The 16442-nt window shown below is 31.6% G+C and overlaps 1 protein-coding gene across 1 annotated transcript; it reads left to right on the top strand.

Annotated features, from left to right (window-relative positions):
- Window positions 1-6882: 6882 nt before the first annotated feature.
- Window positions 6883-7509, top strand: LOC131035960 (uncharacterized). Its single transcript, XM_057967751.2, has one exon. The coding sequence runs from the start codon at window positions 6883-6885 to the stop codon at window positions 7507-7509; it is 627 nt and encodes a 208-aa protein (XP_057823734.2).
- Window positions 7510-16442: the final 8933 nt, after the last annotated feature.

The following is a 16442-nucleotide window of genomic DNA, read 5'->3' as shown; positions in this document are numbered from 1 at the left end:
TCCAATAGGTGTTTTGGATGTGGATCACGAATTTTTGACCCAACTCTTAATTTAAGAACATCTCTAACATTAGGTGATTCTCTCGTATTATCATGTCAGAATTTTTTGATTAAATTTTTTACTTCACCAGTAAGTTTCATATTAGACCTTGGTAGTCTACCACTAAAAGTCAACAATTTGTTTGCCAGATCACTTTCAAAATTAACTCATCTTTTTATAGCTCTTGACAAAGTTTTGTGATGAATATTAAGGTATCCACTTATGTTACTCATCATTCTTTTATTAGAAGTTGCTTGCCTTACTAAAGTTGTTATTATTGCCCATCGTGCAACATTTTTATCTTTAGAATGACTTTTCTTTCCAATTGTATCAAAGGTGCTAGCAACAGTCAATACAACTTGTTTTAAAGACTCGTCCTTCTTGTTGGGTTTGACATAAAAGCCTAACTTCTTCATCACTTTTTACATTTTAGTCATTTTAATTAGTTGTACCATTAATTGACATTGAAACCCAAATTTCTTATTATAAAAAGAATGTCTAAACAATCTATTTGCATGTATCCTAATCTGTCTCCATGAACCCAAGCTAGGAAGGTCATCTGGTACATCACTTTTAATATCAAAATTTTCATTCATTTGATTATCATTCAAACATGTTTCATTTTCAATTGGTGTTTTCATGTCTACATACACATTATTGGTTTTAGTTGTAGGTGGATTTTCAATTTCATTTGGAGTTTCAAATTTGGTTTCAATTTCAGTTTCAAGTTGAGATCTAGTTTCATTTGGGGTTTCAAGTTGGATTTCAATTCTAGTTTCAACTTGAGTTCTAATGTCATTTGAGGTTTGATTTTCAATTGGAATTTCATTTAATAAGTAACCTGCTTCTACTAAATCACCAATTTTTTCATAAGAAAAAAAATAGAGCTATGAAGACATACATGTATCCAATAATAGATTAGAAGATGCACCTGAATTAAACAGTTCTATTGTGTTTCCTTCGTCAGAACCTTCCTTTGCCTCTTCCTGCATTGATTTGATCCCATGGCTACACCAAATTTTGAATTCGAATCGATCTCCTTACCAAATCGATAATAAGACACAAAGAGAATGATTAATCAAAACATTCTCTTTGTAGATCATACCTGTCAGACAATGATTGAAAAATCATTCAATCATTGGGATTTGTGCTTGTGGGCCAGATTCTCGCCCAATGGATCTTTTCAAAAATGGATGCACGTTATTTAATAAAACAAGTTCCTATTTTATAATTAGGTGCCCATTTTTAAAAACGGGCACCCATTTCGCTTTCAATGGTACAAAGCGAAATAGGCACCCATTTTTTAAAATTTAAAAAATGGGCGCCCGTTTGTTAAAATTAGGGGCGGGAAAGAACCCTCAGCATTTTTTTTTTCTTCAGGATAGGCTTGGTCCCACCAAGCCTATGCTTGGACCTCCAAAAAAATGACTAAGGTAAAACGAAATCAGATTTCTACCTTGGCCTAATTTTTTGAGGGCCTTTCTGATTGAATTTTTTGATGAAATGAAAACCCATTAGAGTTCAAGTGTTTTGATTTGAGAAATATAAATTTCATAGTGATAAGATTACTTTTACTATTTTTTTATTATTTATTAATCAAAAGCAGAACCTAAACCTAAAATATCAAAGTTCACTAAAACTTTAATAACTTTTTGGTTTTTAGGATTTTAGAAAAATAAATTATATGACATCAATCTACATACAATTCTTTTGAATATTAAAAAAACAATTAAAAATATGAAATTTTCATCAAATTATGGTGGTCGTACGCCCGATGTTCTAAAAATATGCTTTATTGTCAGTTAAAAATTAATTAAAAAAAATATATTCAATAAAAAAAAAAGCAAAAATATTCTCATCTATATTTGGTGTCTTAGGTGTCATTTCCCAGAAGGATTTGCAAAAATGCATTTATTTCTATCGAAAAAGGGTGGGCGTACACGTGTCATATGGTCCTGAAACAGGCATTTTGAAAAACTGGTTTTTAAACATGCCTACTAAAAAGGGATTTCTAGCATGTGGGTATTAAAATAAATTACATATTTGAAAAGTAGACTCCGAGCACTACATTTTCTATTACTGAATTTTTTTGAGATTCAATCTCTAAGTGCAGCAAATTTTGACATCAATCGACATAAAATTTGAAAAATAGAGAAAACACTTCCACTTTTTGCCCAAAAGTGGGACTTAACTTCTTGCAGCCACCCTTAACATACAATAGATTTAGTAAAGGATCTTTCCAACCTTGTCCATAACTGTCTACAATAAATCCAGTAAGGGATTACTACATCATTGTATGCTCTTTATTAATTCAACTTCTTGTAGCAAATTCAGTGAGGGATTACTGCAACACTATCTACTCTTTGACTTTTCTACATACACCTTCAGTCATACATCATGTTCCATTGCCCACACTGTATACTGATTGCACACTACTACAACTCTGTTACTCACATAATTCTTACTCTGCTATGCATTTACACACACATATGAACATATCTTTTATATATATATATATATATATATATATATATATATATATATATATATATATATATATATACTGGTAAGCACATACACCAAGATAATATGTTGGCCAAGCACAAATTATTTACATAATAATACATTGCTTGGATCAATATGTTTCACAAACATTCCTTGACGAAAAATAGGGTAACCAAGTCAGCTTTAACTGATCTTTTACATGCTTCCTTCAAACGCTTCATTTACCAAAACACATGCTTCAATTATCAGAACAAAACAAGGGTCTACCAGACCCATAGATATAGACTCATAAGCACAAATTTGAAGCACAACTCCTATATTTAAGATACAAATGTCATAGATTTCAAAGCATAAATCATAATGCAATACAAACATTTGATAATACAATTGATACCAGGAACTCAATACAAACTATGATAAGAGAAACAAAATATTCTAGAGAAGAGGATATTCTGAAAATAACTTCAGTAGATCATACATACCTTATTTTTTCATATCACATACATATCTATCTTCCAATGTTACTTAATATGCCACATCTGGTCCTAATCAGATCATTAGGTTTGACATCAATAACAACATTCACACAAATCTAATAGTCTCCCCCTTTGTTATTGATGGCAAAACATGTCTTTACATGTATATCTGCATATAACTCCCCCTTACATATAATTCTCCATTTCTCTTTCTCCCTATTACTCTATTTAGCTTTCTCCCCCTTTGACATCAAGGAGAAAGGGTGCCTTTGATGAAAAAGAAAAAAATGCGTTGAACAAAAAAAATAATGTCAAAAATGTATATCAACCAAAAAGGATTCTTAATTAGTCTTCTTTTGAAAGATCTACTTGTATTTCTTCTTGAGCTCCGGAAGGAGAACCTTCCAAGAATGCAACAACAGTTTTATGCTAATAGATATAATTCGGCATTTGACCAACACATCAATAACATGAGATAAACTGTCTGGAGTAAACGGATTTTGCTCATACTCAATTGCATCATTAAGAAATACTGAGAAGTGTTCCGATTTAGCTTTAACAATATCCTTAACTCTCCAAAAACTACTCACATAATCTTCCTTCTACCTTTGCAATGATAATAGCTCAGATTGTAGGGAATTTACGTTCTTCCTTTTCTCACCATCTTTATCGCCTAGAAAATCAAATGACTTACTAATAGAATCTAATTCCTCTTCAACATATTCAATTTTTGCTTTGAAATTTGTGATAGTAGCTAGCCATTGTAGATAATATATATATATTCTATTGGCACTATTGATATAATCTCTCATTTCATTTATGCATTATGATAAAGTCCTTTTAGCATCATCACATTTTTCCATCATAAACTGCATATTATCAGCTTCACCTTATGAATCATCATTTTTTCGCTCTGTAACCTCCAACTTTTCTTCACCCTTAGGGAACTCTAGATCATCTAACTCAATTAGTTCTTCCTCTTTTAACTCTTTGTTCTTCTTCTCGGGTTCTAGAGAACTAGATGACACGATCTCCTTCATATATCTCTTTCTAGAGGATATACTCTCCTTAGCAGAACTGGTAGCAGGGGATATCAAGCCAATACACCATACCTCTTAAAATGACTTAAAGTAAACTTCACAAGCTTCAACTCTCTTTTCCAGACCATTTGGATACTAAAAAAATTGTCTTGCAACTAAGACTTGAGATTCTCACAGCACCTTTTCCTTTGTCGATAAAGATCCTAGAAAATGCATTGCTAAACATACAAGCAATGAATCAAATTGAAATGGGTAACCTTGATCTTTAATCATTTTAATGTTTTGTAACAATTGATTTTTTAACAATTGACACAAGTAAAAAATTCCATCCTCCATTGAAAGCATATGTGCAACATAGACAACAATAGCTAAGATGGAACCTTCCCTATTCCCAAAATAGATTTTATACATGACATACCCTACACAACATACCTCACCATGGGATTAACAATTTTGTCAATGAATAATGCTCTCTGATCTCACGTAACATTGGTTAGTCTTTCTACTTACTTGTTCTTTACACCCTTCTTAACCGCTGTATTTAATTTGTCACATAGACTAGTAATAGTTGAAATGATGTCCTTCGTAATCAGACACAGTTTATCCAACATGATACAATCATTCTACACTTGATTTAGGATTAATATTGTCATATTTTCATTATCAAACCAAATGAATTCACTCCATAAATCCAATCCTTTCTAACCTAACTCCTTAACCTTTTGCAAATATACTTCACTTAAACTACTTTCTATCTTTCTGATCTTTTCATATTAAATTCATCTAGTCATTCCTTTTCTTGAGTTTAAATTTTTTTGCTTCTCGATTCTCTGACGATCATCTTTGATTCTATGATTACTTTCTCTGCTTCTCTACTCTTCAACTATTTCTCCCCTCCTCAAACTCTTTTCTTGACATAATGTTGAAAATAATGTCAAAATTCTCATATTTACCTTACTAATCACTCCTAGGGTTTTTCCACCAAAAAGAGTCTTGTTGATGACTTCAACATATTCATTGAATTATCAGATTACATACCAGACATAGTCATTCCAAACCCACAACATTAACTACTTCAGAAGAGGCACACACAAGATTTTCCTTGATATCTCCCCCTAAGCCAGAGCCATAAGCTCAATTACCAGAGGAAGAGGTGTCTGCATCTGATTTGGGTATATCACACTTGCTTTCATTTCTCACCTCATTTTTTCTCCATACTATGACTTTTTTTTTCTTTGATTCACTAGACTTGACCACATTCTTCTCGATAGAGTTCTTCATACCAACCTCATTTATGCACTTATTAGCATAATGTCCAGATTGCTTGCACTTGTAAGATTTGATGTTTCTCTACATTGAATTTGTTGGATGTGTTCTAGATTTGTACTGATTAGCTGTGTGACCATACCCATTGCATATATTACAATATCCATGAAAGTTACTACTCATCTTATTCATTCCGACCAGATTATGCTTCTGACTCACAACATGATTCCTACGGTAATTTTCTTTATGAATAAACTTCTTGTAATTATAATATTGTTTGCTTTTATAGTCTACATCCTTATGACCAAATTTATTGCATTGAAAATAATAACCATTAAATGATGGGTACCTTTGCGCATTCGGTTAACGAACAATCAATCTTCTTGTAGTAGATCTTTGATTCCATATATTTCTTGCATATTTTTCTTCTACCTTAACCTTCTTGCATTTTTCTTTATCATTTTCATTTGAACATTCACCAGTTTGAAATCCTAGTCCAGTCTTGTCTAAATGAGATTTTTGCATGTTAATCAAATCTTCCAGTAGTTTGCTACTTTCAAGAATTTTACTTTCTACCTTCAACCTCTTCACTTTTTGTTCCAGATTCTCACATTCCTTAATCTTTATCTTAATTAAATCTTTCAAGGTTTCTTCTATCTTGTTCTTCTCCTCAATTTTTAGCATGAGATATTTAAAGATTTTATTCACCTACTTCAACTCATTGTTAACTTCCTTATGTCTCAATTTGAACTTTTAGATTTGTCCTTGCAGTTTCACTACACACTCATTTGCTTCTCTGATGTTTTCTTTCAATTACTCATTCTCAAATTCCACACTTTTCAGATCTTTAGGAGTTATCTTGAATTCTTCATCTAGATGTTATTCTTCAGTCATACTCATTAGTGCCATGATTCAACCAACAATGGTTGAATGGACTAGAATACTGAGAGGGGAGGTGAAATAGAGTTGTGATTCATATTTATAGTTTGACAAAAATCAATGTGACAACCCATTTGTAGTTATTGATACTTCTATATATGTTGATCAACTTTGTATTCTAGAACTCACTCCTTGATGAGTCCAACTCCATAGGCCGGTAAGAGGTCATTGAAAACAACATATTATAATGGTGTTATTATTTTGAGCTAACATTTAGTAGGTTTAAGATGCAGTTTAACTACAACAAAAAGTAATTTGTAATTGTGTAATATTGTCTGTGTGCATGGGAGTACGAATGAGCCGAAGCTCAGATATCATATGTAATGGTTTATATGATGAATTCAAATTTTAATGTGCTTGTTTTCTTTTATTTTTTCTATCCATGTTTCCTATACTTCCTTCCCTAGGGTTTTCACTCCCAATCTCTTCCAACATGAACATTTTTAATATATATAAATTATAAATGTATTTAAATATCTCCCAACATGGCCAGATGCGCCTGCCCAATGCAACCCTTCCCAACATTTATATAATAATAATGAGTCAAGAATATCACAATATTGCACAGAATAGACTTACTTTAATTTGAAGATCTAATAATAACTAAAATTGAAGATATGGGCAGTACTGAATATTTGTTGCCTGAAATTTCTGCAGGAAAACAGAAAACAATAGTGTTAGCCATGGACAAGACTCTTCTCTACTTGACTCGCTGTCGTAAAACATCATGTAGTTGGTCTGAGTTAGTTAAATTAGGATCAACTGATATAACTGCTCATTTGCATAAGAGACCCCATGTGGACAGCCTACTTGAGGAATTGACAAATCTTAATTATGAAATTATAGTTTTCACTTCAGCCGAAAAAGAGTATGTAGACGATATCTTGGATAAAGTGGATGTTAATAAAGTCATAGATTATCGTCTGTATAGAGATTCATGTACCAAAGTGACAGAAGGCTCTGTAAAAGATCTGTCTAAGCTTGGAAGGGACTTAAAGAATGTTATCATAGCTGATGATAATCCTGTGAGCTATAACTTGCAGCCAGAAAATGCTTTTCCCATAAAACAATTTGTGGACTATGAATACAATGATACGGAACTTTTGGAGCTTATTGATTTCTGTAAATTGGCTGCAGAAGCTGAGGATGTAAGAGAAGCATTTAAAATGCAGTTGAATACTTGTAATGACGATGATCAGACTTCTACGAATGTGAAGTCAGAGTCTTCTGAGGAAGGAGAATGATTAGGATGACATTTAAAAGATTGCTTTACAAAACTAATTAAACCAGCTAACTTTTCAATAGATATATGGTCGAATTAGTCTGTTTACTTTGCCATTTATTAGAACATTCATTTAGCAGTAACATTAATTTCACCACTTTCTTTTGAATTTAGAAACTTTATTAAACTCAAAACTTCTGAACATGTTACCATTTCTAAGTTCCATATTTCAAAAACTTAAAAGAATTTAGTTGTTATAGTGCTTTTGTTGATCAATTCAAGGAATTTAAAAATGACAGTTTATATAAAAAAATTGAATGTTACCATTTTAAGAAAAGAGATTGTTTGAAAAATTAATTATATTATTAGTTTTATTTTAAAATTTAAAAAATATTATTTAATGATTATTTTTCTTTTAACATAATAAAATGTTGAGAATCAACTTCTTTATTTTATTACTCTTCACTAATAATTTTCTAGCGTAATCATTTAAGCATGATTTCCACCTTATGATTTCTTTTATCTTTTAAACAACCTCAAATTTCAAGGATAACTATTTTATATATATATATATATATATATATATATATATATATATATATATATATATATATATATATAAACTTAAAAAGTAATAATATAATTAAAATATAATTAACAAAAGTATACAATATATATTATTTTTAAAGTTCAATTTGCATCTATAAATATCAAAAGTGGTAGGAAAACATTAAATTGAACTTTAACTTGTAATAAAAGAAACCCCAAACAAATAAATTTCAAATTAAAGACTAAACTTGTTTAATATGAATAGATTATAAATTACACATCTATTTTGTACTTTTCTTTACTTTTTTAGAATAAAAATAAAGACAAATTTAAGTAAATATTTTAAAAATTTAATTGCTAACGCTTGAACAAAATCATTTTCCTTTTGTGATGTTAGTAATTAAAATAATATTTAAGTATAATTTCTTTTCAAGTGTTTTTTATGTTTATATTTTTTAATTTTCAAACATTATATTACAATAATTTTTTATTTCATATTGTTTTTTCCCTAAACACCTTCTATATAGATTTAAACATAATTGTTTCCAAGATTACCTTTTCTATATGCTAGGAATTGATACTCTAGACATATACTTGAGATTTGAAAAGGTCCCTTGGTATAATAAAAAGATTAACATTTTCTATATGCTAGGAATTGATACTCTAGACATATACTTGAGATTTGAAAAGGTCCCTTGGTATAATAAAAAGATTATATTAAATTTTATTATAATTAATTTTTATATTATTTCAATCTTTTTGTTTTTGTTTCCATAAAGATATATTATATTCCAATATTTTTTCTAGGTGTGTGTTATGTCTATTTTTTAATTTTCAAACATTATATTACACTAATTTTTTATTTCATACACCTTTTATATAAATTTAAACATAATTGTTTCTAAGATTACTTTTCTAAATGCTAGGAATTGATACTCTAGACATATCCTTGAAATTATTAAAGGTACCTTGGTATAATAAGAAGATTATATTAAATTTTATGACACTTAATTTTTATATTATTTCAGAAGAGTTTGAGCTCATGGTATTTGATACAATAGTATTTTTCCAAAGTTATTTTGATACTTCCTTTTTTGGCAGGAAGGTTTTTGGCTCAGGAAGGTTTTTGGCTCATGGGATTTGGCATAGGGATTATGTGTTGTGACCGCATTTTGTATGTGGTTTCGGACGGGGTGTATAAATTGATCTATTAGATACTATAGGTTTATTTTATGAGTTGTGATTGGAGGTTTTCTTCCCAGGGCTCTTTCCTCCGGTATGCTCTTCGAATCCTATGTAAAAAATAAAAAAATTTAGTGGAATAATCCACTTTAATTGAAAAAAATAAAAAAATTATATTATTTCAATCTCTTGTTTGTTTTTTTGTTGTTTTTTTTTTTTCTTCTATATATATATATATATATATATATATATTATCTATGAAGATGTATTCTATTCCTATTTTAGTGATCAATAATTTTTTGCTAAGATATATTGTTCATAAATATCTAGTGAAGCAAGGGGTATTGTGTTTCTAATACTGAAGTGTATCCTAGAGTTGAGACTTTATAGTGCATTTTCTTTAAAAGTCATTCTACTATTGATACATTTCTATTTCAATATATATGAAGGTATATCAAAAAGTTTTGTATATTGAGAGAAACATTATTTTATATACCTTTGAGTATTATTTTTTTATTTTGTTTTGTTTATTTTGTTTTGTTTGTTTTGTTTGTTTGTTTGTTTTTTCTCTTTTTTCTTTTTTCCATGAAGATGTATTATATTCCTATTTTAGTGATCAATAATTTTTTGGCTAAGATATATTATTCATAAATATCTAATGAAGCAAGGGGTATTGTGTTTCTAATACTGAAGTGTATAGTAGAGTTAAGACTTTATAGTGCATTTTGTTTAAAATCCATTCTACTATAGATACATTTCTATTTCAACATATATGAAGGTATATCAAAAGGTTTTGTATATCTAGTGAAATGTTTCTTCATAATTAAATTCTTGAATATACCTTTGGATATTATTTATTGATATATTTTTTACCTCAACAATTTTTAAATTAGCATGTGCCATCAAGTCATGTGCAAAGTCTATTAATAACCTCAAACTCTAGGACCTTTCACTTTGAATGAGTGATTGGAACATTAGTTCCTAACATAGTCAAAATTTTCAAAATATTACCATTCTTCTTGAAAAAATGAATTATTTAAAGAATTATTTTAGCACTTAAAGGAATTTGATGAAATGCACAAGTTCCTAACCAAAAAATAAAATTTGAAATTTTATTTGTCAAACCTCAACTCTTGATGTCTCAAAAGATTCCTTTAGTTGCAAATTTGTTATGAGAAGCATCTTTATTATTGGAATGAGTTGTCCGAATCATGTTTATGACAAAGATAAATGGGTTTTACATGGACCCAAAACCAAAAGTTTTACAATAACTGGCCATCAGCCGAACAAACATCAACCATCAGCAAAATAGGGGAGAACCCCCGAATAGTCACGAAAGCAAAAGAGAAGCAGACAAACAAGACAAAACAAAAGAAAAACACTCAATTCAGAGAGTGCACCAGATCCTTGTTCTTTTGGATGGAAATCTTGTTGATTTCCTCCAGCTCCTCCATAATGAATCTGGAGGTTCCCTTGTTGCTTCGGCGGCTTCTGGTTCTAGAACTAGAACCACTAGTTTTGTTGTTTCTAGCAGACATATCTTCACCTCCAAGGTCTTTCATCGGTTCACTGTGATAGGATCTGCAATCTACAACCATGGCATTAATCTTTTCAAGCCCCTCTATACTGTTGTTCATGGCTTCTTTGCTTATGTCAACCACGTTCTTGAGGTTTTCTTTATCTTCACCATAAGTTGTTCCACCTTTTCAATTCTTTGTTCATGATTTCATTTCATCACCTTGACATCTAGGGAGAGCTTTTAGGTCACAATCATGAGGTTTTCAGATTTGCTGGGTTCGGGGGAGGTAGTGAAGATATTAATAATCTCTTTAACCCCCACTTTGAGGGTTTCAATTTTGTGCTCCACCCACTTCCAACAGCTCTCCTGGCTTCTCGTAGATTCGATAACCAGGCTCATCAGATTACCAGTCCTCTGTATCCCACTGTTCTCTTCTTTGTCCATGGTCCCCTATTTTTTCTTTAGGACGTTGATTGGGATGTCCAGTTTAATTTTCTAGTCCAAATTCTTTGGGCCATAGTCCTTATCCGCAAGCTTCTTCTTTTTGGAGAGGGGTTCGGCCATACAAATCATTTTGCTAGTGGATTTATATTTGTTGGCCACCCATCTGGGAGGGTTCTTACTAGTAAACGTCCCAGGGGTGACCATCATCTCCCCTTCTTCCACAATTTTATAATCAGGGTCATCAAAAGGAATGGCACCCCCACTATCCTCCAAATCCATTTATAAGTCAAAGACATCCTAGTTGTTATCTTGTTGGCCTTTCCTAGTTAGAGAGGGCATAACTTCAAGGGATTTAGTGTACTCCAGGATGACTACAATAAGCCCTTCATGGAGAATAGGATTGTTTGGATTCTCCAAATGTTTTTCCAGGCCATTTTCAAGAGAGGAGGCCAGATAGAAAGGAACGAAGATGATTTTACCATGCCTAAAATGATTCAAAATGGTAAAATAATAGGAAAAGATGTTGGCATATCTTCTATCAAATGTAATATACCTCATGATGAACTTGACCATGTCTGCCCAAGGAGCCATAAGATATTTCTTGTTGTAGCTACCATCAACCATCTTGGTAACACAAGAGCGCTCCTTTTCTTTGTCGAAGAAACTCATCAAGTCCTCCTCCCCAATTTTCCTATCTCTATAAAAGCTTCGGCCATTCATCACCAGACTAGTGACCCTCGCCACCAGGGTTTCATCAATCTGATACTTGGCTCCATAAGCCCTTAGGATCCCTTTTTTCCACCTATTGACAAAGAACTCCATGAGCAGAGAAGAAGGGCCATGAAGTCAATCCAAAAAAGGGCTGATTACACCATCAACAACTTCCTGCCACACATCCTTAATCATGTTACTCTATAATGGTATCTAATTTTTTAAAATATTATTAAGGTAATATGTCTCTTTAACATGGTTAGAATATACAAATAAAATAAATTCATTAACATGGTTTCAAAAACTTATAAGAAAATGTAATTGACACATGTTTTTTATTTTGGCTATTAGCAACCCCTCTCCTACTGCTAAAGTAGTTCCTAAGAACTTTATTTAAGCTATAGATATAGGTTCTTAGAATCTCATTAAATGCCAAGAGTGTTTTAAATTGTATCTCTCCAACATTTCATAAGCTATAAAAAGAAACCATAAATAGTGGATTTATTATAAATATTTTGAAGAAAGTAAAATTGACGTATATTAAATAAATCCTTCTATGATCACTAAAAAGAGAAATTGCGGAAAAGGCGTAGAATTCTATTATAAATTATGGAAAAGCCATAGAAATATATTAATAAGAATGATAAACCAAGTCTAAATTTTTAAAAATGAATCCATCATTGAACCACCAAGTTGAAAAACTAAAATTTTTATACTCTATCGAAGTCACATAATTTATACTAACTGTTAACTTCGGTAAAGTAGCTAATAGGGGAATCATGATTAGAATGATAAACCCATTAAGAGGAACTAAATTATTACTTCCAACACTAGCTGGAGAAGACTAAGGTATATCAGAATTATCATTAAGGAAATCATCAAATATATACACTTCAAGGATTGAAGATCAACCCAACCTATTTCATAAACATCACACATCTCACCACAAAGGACAATTGAATCTACTATGAACTCAACTATGTTACTTGCCTATATACTTTGATAAAATAAAAGTAGATTATAGGAAATATCAAGAATGTAAATGCTATTAGTCACTAATCCATCACCCAAATTATTATCACCTATTGAAGAAACATGAACAAACTGATTGTTTTCACTAGGAGCCTATCATAAGGTGGTTCTCTAAGGGAACCTAGAACCATAAAATTAGGTGAAAAAGTAATATGTGTTGAAGCTATTAAACAAATAGTCCAACCAATATGTGTATTTGCATGAGTGGTAATAAATAAAATACCCCTTTCTTTTCAACTAGGTGAAGTTTCCTTAGGTTTGGTAGAAGAATGTGAACTTAATAAAGAAGGAATGGAAACATTATGATTTTGAGTAATTGTTTAAACTAATGAATTTCCTTATAATTTTATTTTCTTTATGCCTATTACCCTGAAAAAAGCTACATTTGGATCTATCCTTATTAGGATGAACCCCTTTAGAAGTGTTAGTTTATGTCTCACTATATTTTTTCTTATGCATGTTCTTTTTCTTCCGTTTCCCCTTGTGTGGTGTAGAAATGAATGCTTGAGACCTAGGACTGGAATCATTTTGACAAAGTTTTGATTGTTCCACAGTCAACCTTTTATGAAATGTCTTAAACGATGACATGACAAATAAATTACCTAACCCATCCCTAGTGACATAAAAGGATGTAGAAAAAAATAGAAAAAACATTATTGAATTAGATATCTAGAATATGCATTTCTTACCATTTTTCTCCTTCCCACAAATTGATAATTGAGATCTCAAATATTCACACTTAATCAAGTAATTATCAATAGCAAGAAATGAATTAATAAAACTTAGAAATGTCAATTCTACCTCTAGTGGAAAATATATTACATCACTAACTAAAGCAAAGAGATTCTTATACTAATCCATTACTTCTCTTAGTCTAGTTCACTCCTAAATATAAAAGAGTAAGGAATATAAAACATACATAGCAATCAATTATATTGTTGGCTTGATGATGATTGTAATATATTCATCATATGTTGTCATTGATGAAACACATACACACACACATGTTTATATTGTCTGTCGGTATAACTTCAAGTTTTTTATACTACAATTGGTATGTTAGAGGTTATACTAAGAGGTTTATATCTAACCGGTACTTTGCGTCAACCGGTATATGCACAAAAGAACCAATGAATACACATTAGTCAGCATCAAGATGAAGATCAAGAGGGGATTATAGTCAGGAGATTCAAGGACAACGGTTCATATATTTAACCCCAACCGATATTAGTTGTTCCAGCTAGTATTTGTTGATGTTTTGATGAGTTAGTACCACTAAGTACTTGGTGGTAATTTTGTGATGAGTTATGATTACTTGTCTAGATACATTGTACCTAGGAAATTGTGTTATGATTTCTAAAGGCCGACATGAAATCATAATGTCTATAATTGACATCACAATGAATTATTTGATATAAGTGAAAGTGTTATGTTGTGTGCAAAACTCAAAAGAGTTAAGTTGTAGAGTATACAAAAGAGCAACGTTGAATATGTTTAGAAGGATCTGATCAAGCAAGTATTGTGCTACTCAGATAGATCAAACAAATCCTATTGTTTTCTAACAATTACAGAAAAATCAAATCCCCTAATCAGGTAAGCTCTAACAGGGTGATCCATTAGTTTGGATTCAGAAATTCTCCACCAAGGTTACTCCTAATAGGGTACTCCCTTTAACAAGGTATAAGCTACTAATCAAGCTTTGTGATCTCTAACAAGATTTTCTCCTAGTAGAGCATGTTGTAGACCTTAACCGGTCACTTATCTATTATTGCAGATAGTTAACTCGCGAGTTCCATCTCACTGTGGTTTTTACCTATTTGGGTTTTCCATGTACAAACACTTGTGTTAAGGTGGATGTTTTAATTTTTGTGGATGTTGTTATACATTTTGGATTGCATGCATTGTGTTTAAAAGTTTTGTTAAGTTCATCTACTGGTTAGTGTTTGAAGTAGTTTTATTTTTGGTGTCACTGATTCACCCCCCCACCCCTCAGTGCTTTTCAATTCCATCAATTGGTATTAGAGCCTAACTTCTTTCAAGCCTAATCGCTTAGAAGGGAGCCTTGAAACCGTCATGGGGGACATGAGATACTTTGAGATGGATAGAGAGCTAGAGGCTAGTAGAGATGAGCTTGAAACCCTTAGGGTCAAACTGAAAGCTTCACAAGTCAAAAGGAGAGAGCTAACTGAACAATTGCTAGAGATATCTGATAATAGTTCTTCAAATGAAACCAATATTGATGCTTTAGCCAAGGAGGTTGAAAAGTTAAATAGTGAAAATCTAAATCTGAGGAGAGAGTTAGGAAGTCTCACTATCCGCATGAGTCAGCAACTGGGAGCCAGAAGAGCTATTGAAGATCTTATCAAGGAAAGAGATCAAGAGATTGCCAAGATCAAGTAGGAAAATGTCACTATGCATGAGAATTTGGTTGCTGAAAAAGAAGAAAAGGAGAACCTACATATAGATCTTAAACTAGCATCATCTTAGAGAGAGAACCTGTCAAAGCTTAATGAAGATCTCACCAAATATCTTATTTAAGCTAATGAGAAACTGAAAAAGTTCAACAAAATCTCTACCATGCTGGAAGAACATATTCAATCACAAAGGATGAAGGGTGATATCTCTAGACTTGGTTTTCACACATCTAAAAAGAGGTAAATCATTTAGTACAAAGAGAAACACTCTTAAGAACAAATATGCTCCTAAGATCAATAAACCTATTGGTAAGAAGATCTTTAAACCTGTCTATTATGTTTGCTATAAACCTAGTCACACTGCAAATGTTTGTAGAGACAAACCTAATAGAAATGCAAGTTACAATACTAATGCTAGGTATGTGTCCAAGAAATTTGAAGCTCATTGCTTCACATGTGGAATGTATAGACATAGATCTATTGAGGTATGGTGATTGGAAGGGGAATTCTGACAACTAGGTAAACCTGAATTGGCAAAGACCCTACGACAACCAGTTTAATCCATTTGAGATGGAAAAGGTAACAAATGTTATTTGCACCATTTGTAATAACTTTGGTCATGTGGCTATGAACTACATAAGAAGAACGGGAAGAGGAAATGCAAGACCTTGGAGATCATCTAGTATGGCCTATTATCACTGTAACAAACTGGGGCACTTAGCAAAATTTTGTAGATCAAGAAATAGCAAACCGGTCAATTCGCCTAAGGATCAAAAAGGAAAGCAGAAACTTAATGTTGAAGAAACCAGAGAGGAAATGAATTGGATTTGGAAGAAGAAAAGTGATGACTCACTTGGAGAAGAAACTATTCCTTTAGCTAGTGAAGAGAACCCTGCACCAGTGTCTTAAGCCTTTTTATAATGGCTAAGGGGAGCTTAACAGTCAAATTATTCGGATGACTTGAGAAAAATGAGCGGTAAAATAATTTTGAAGCATGAAATTTTGGTAACTTTTTGTCAATTGTCAATATGTTATCAATTGTTTTTTCTCCTTGAATAGTGAAATTAGGGTTTTTAACCCTAACAGGAAAGCATTTAATAACGT

Source organism: Cryptomeria japonica, chromosome 3 (assembly GCF_030272615.1).
Source record: "Cryptomeria japonica chromosome 3, Sugi_1.0, whole genome shotgun sequence".
NCBI classification, from domain to species: Eukaryota; Viridiplantae; Streptophyta; class Pinopsida; order Cupressales; family Cupressaceae; genus Cryptomeria; species Cryptomeria japonica.
This window is presented reverse-complemented; position numbering and strand designations above follow the sequence as displayed.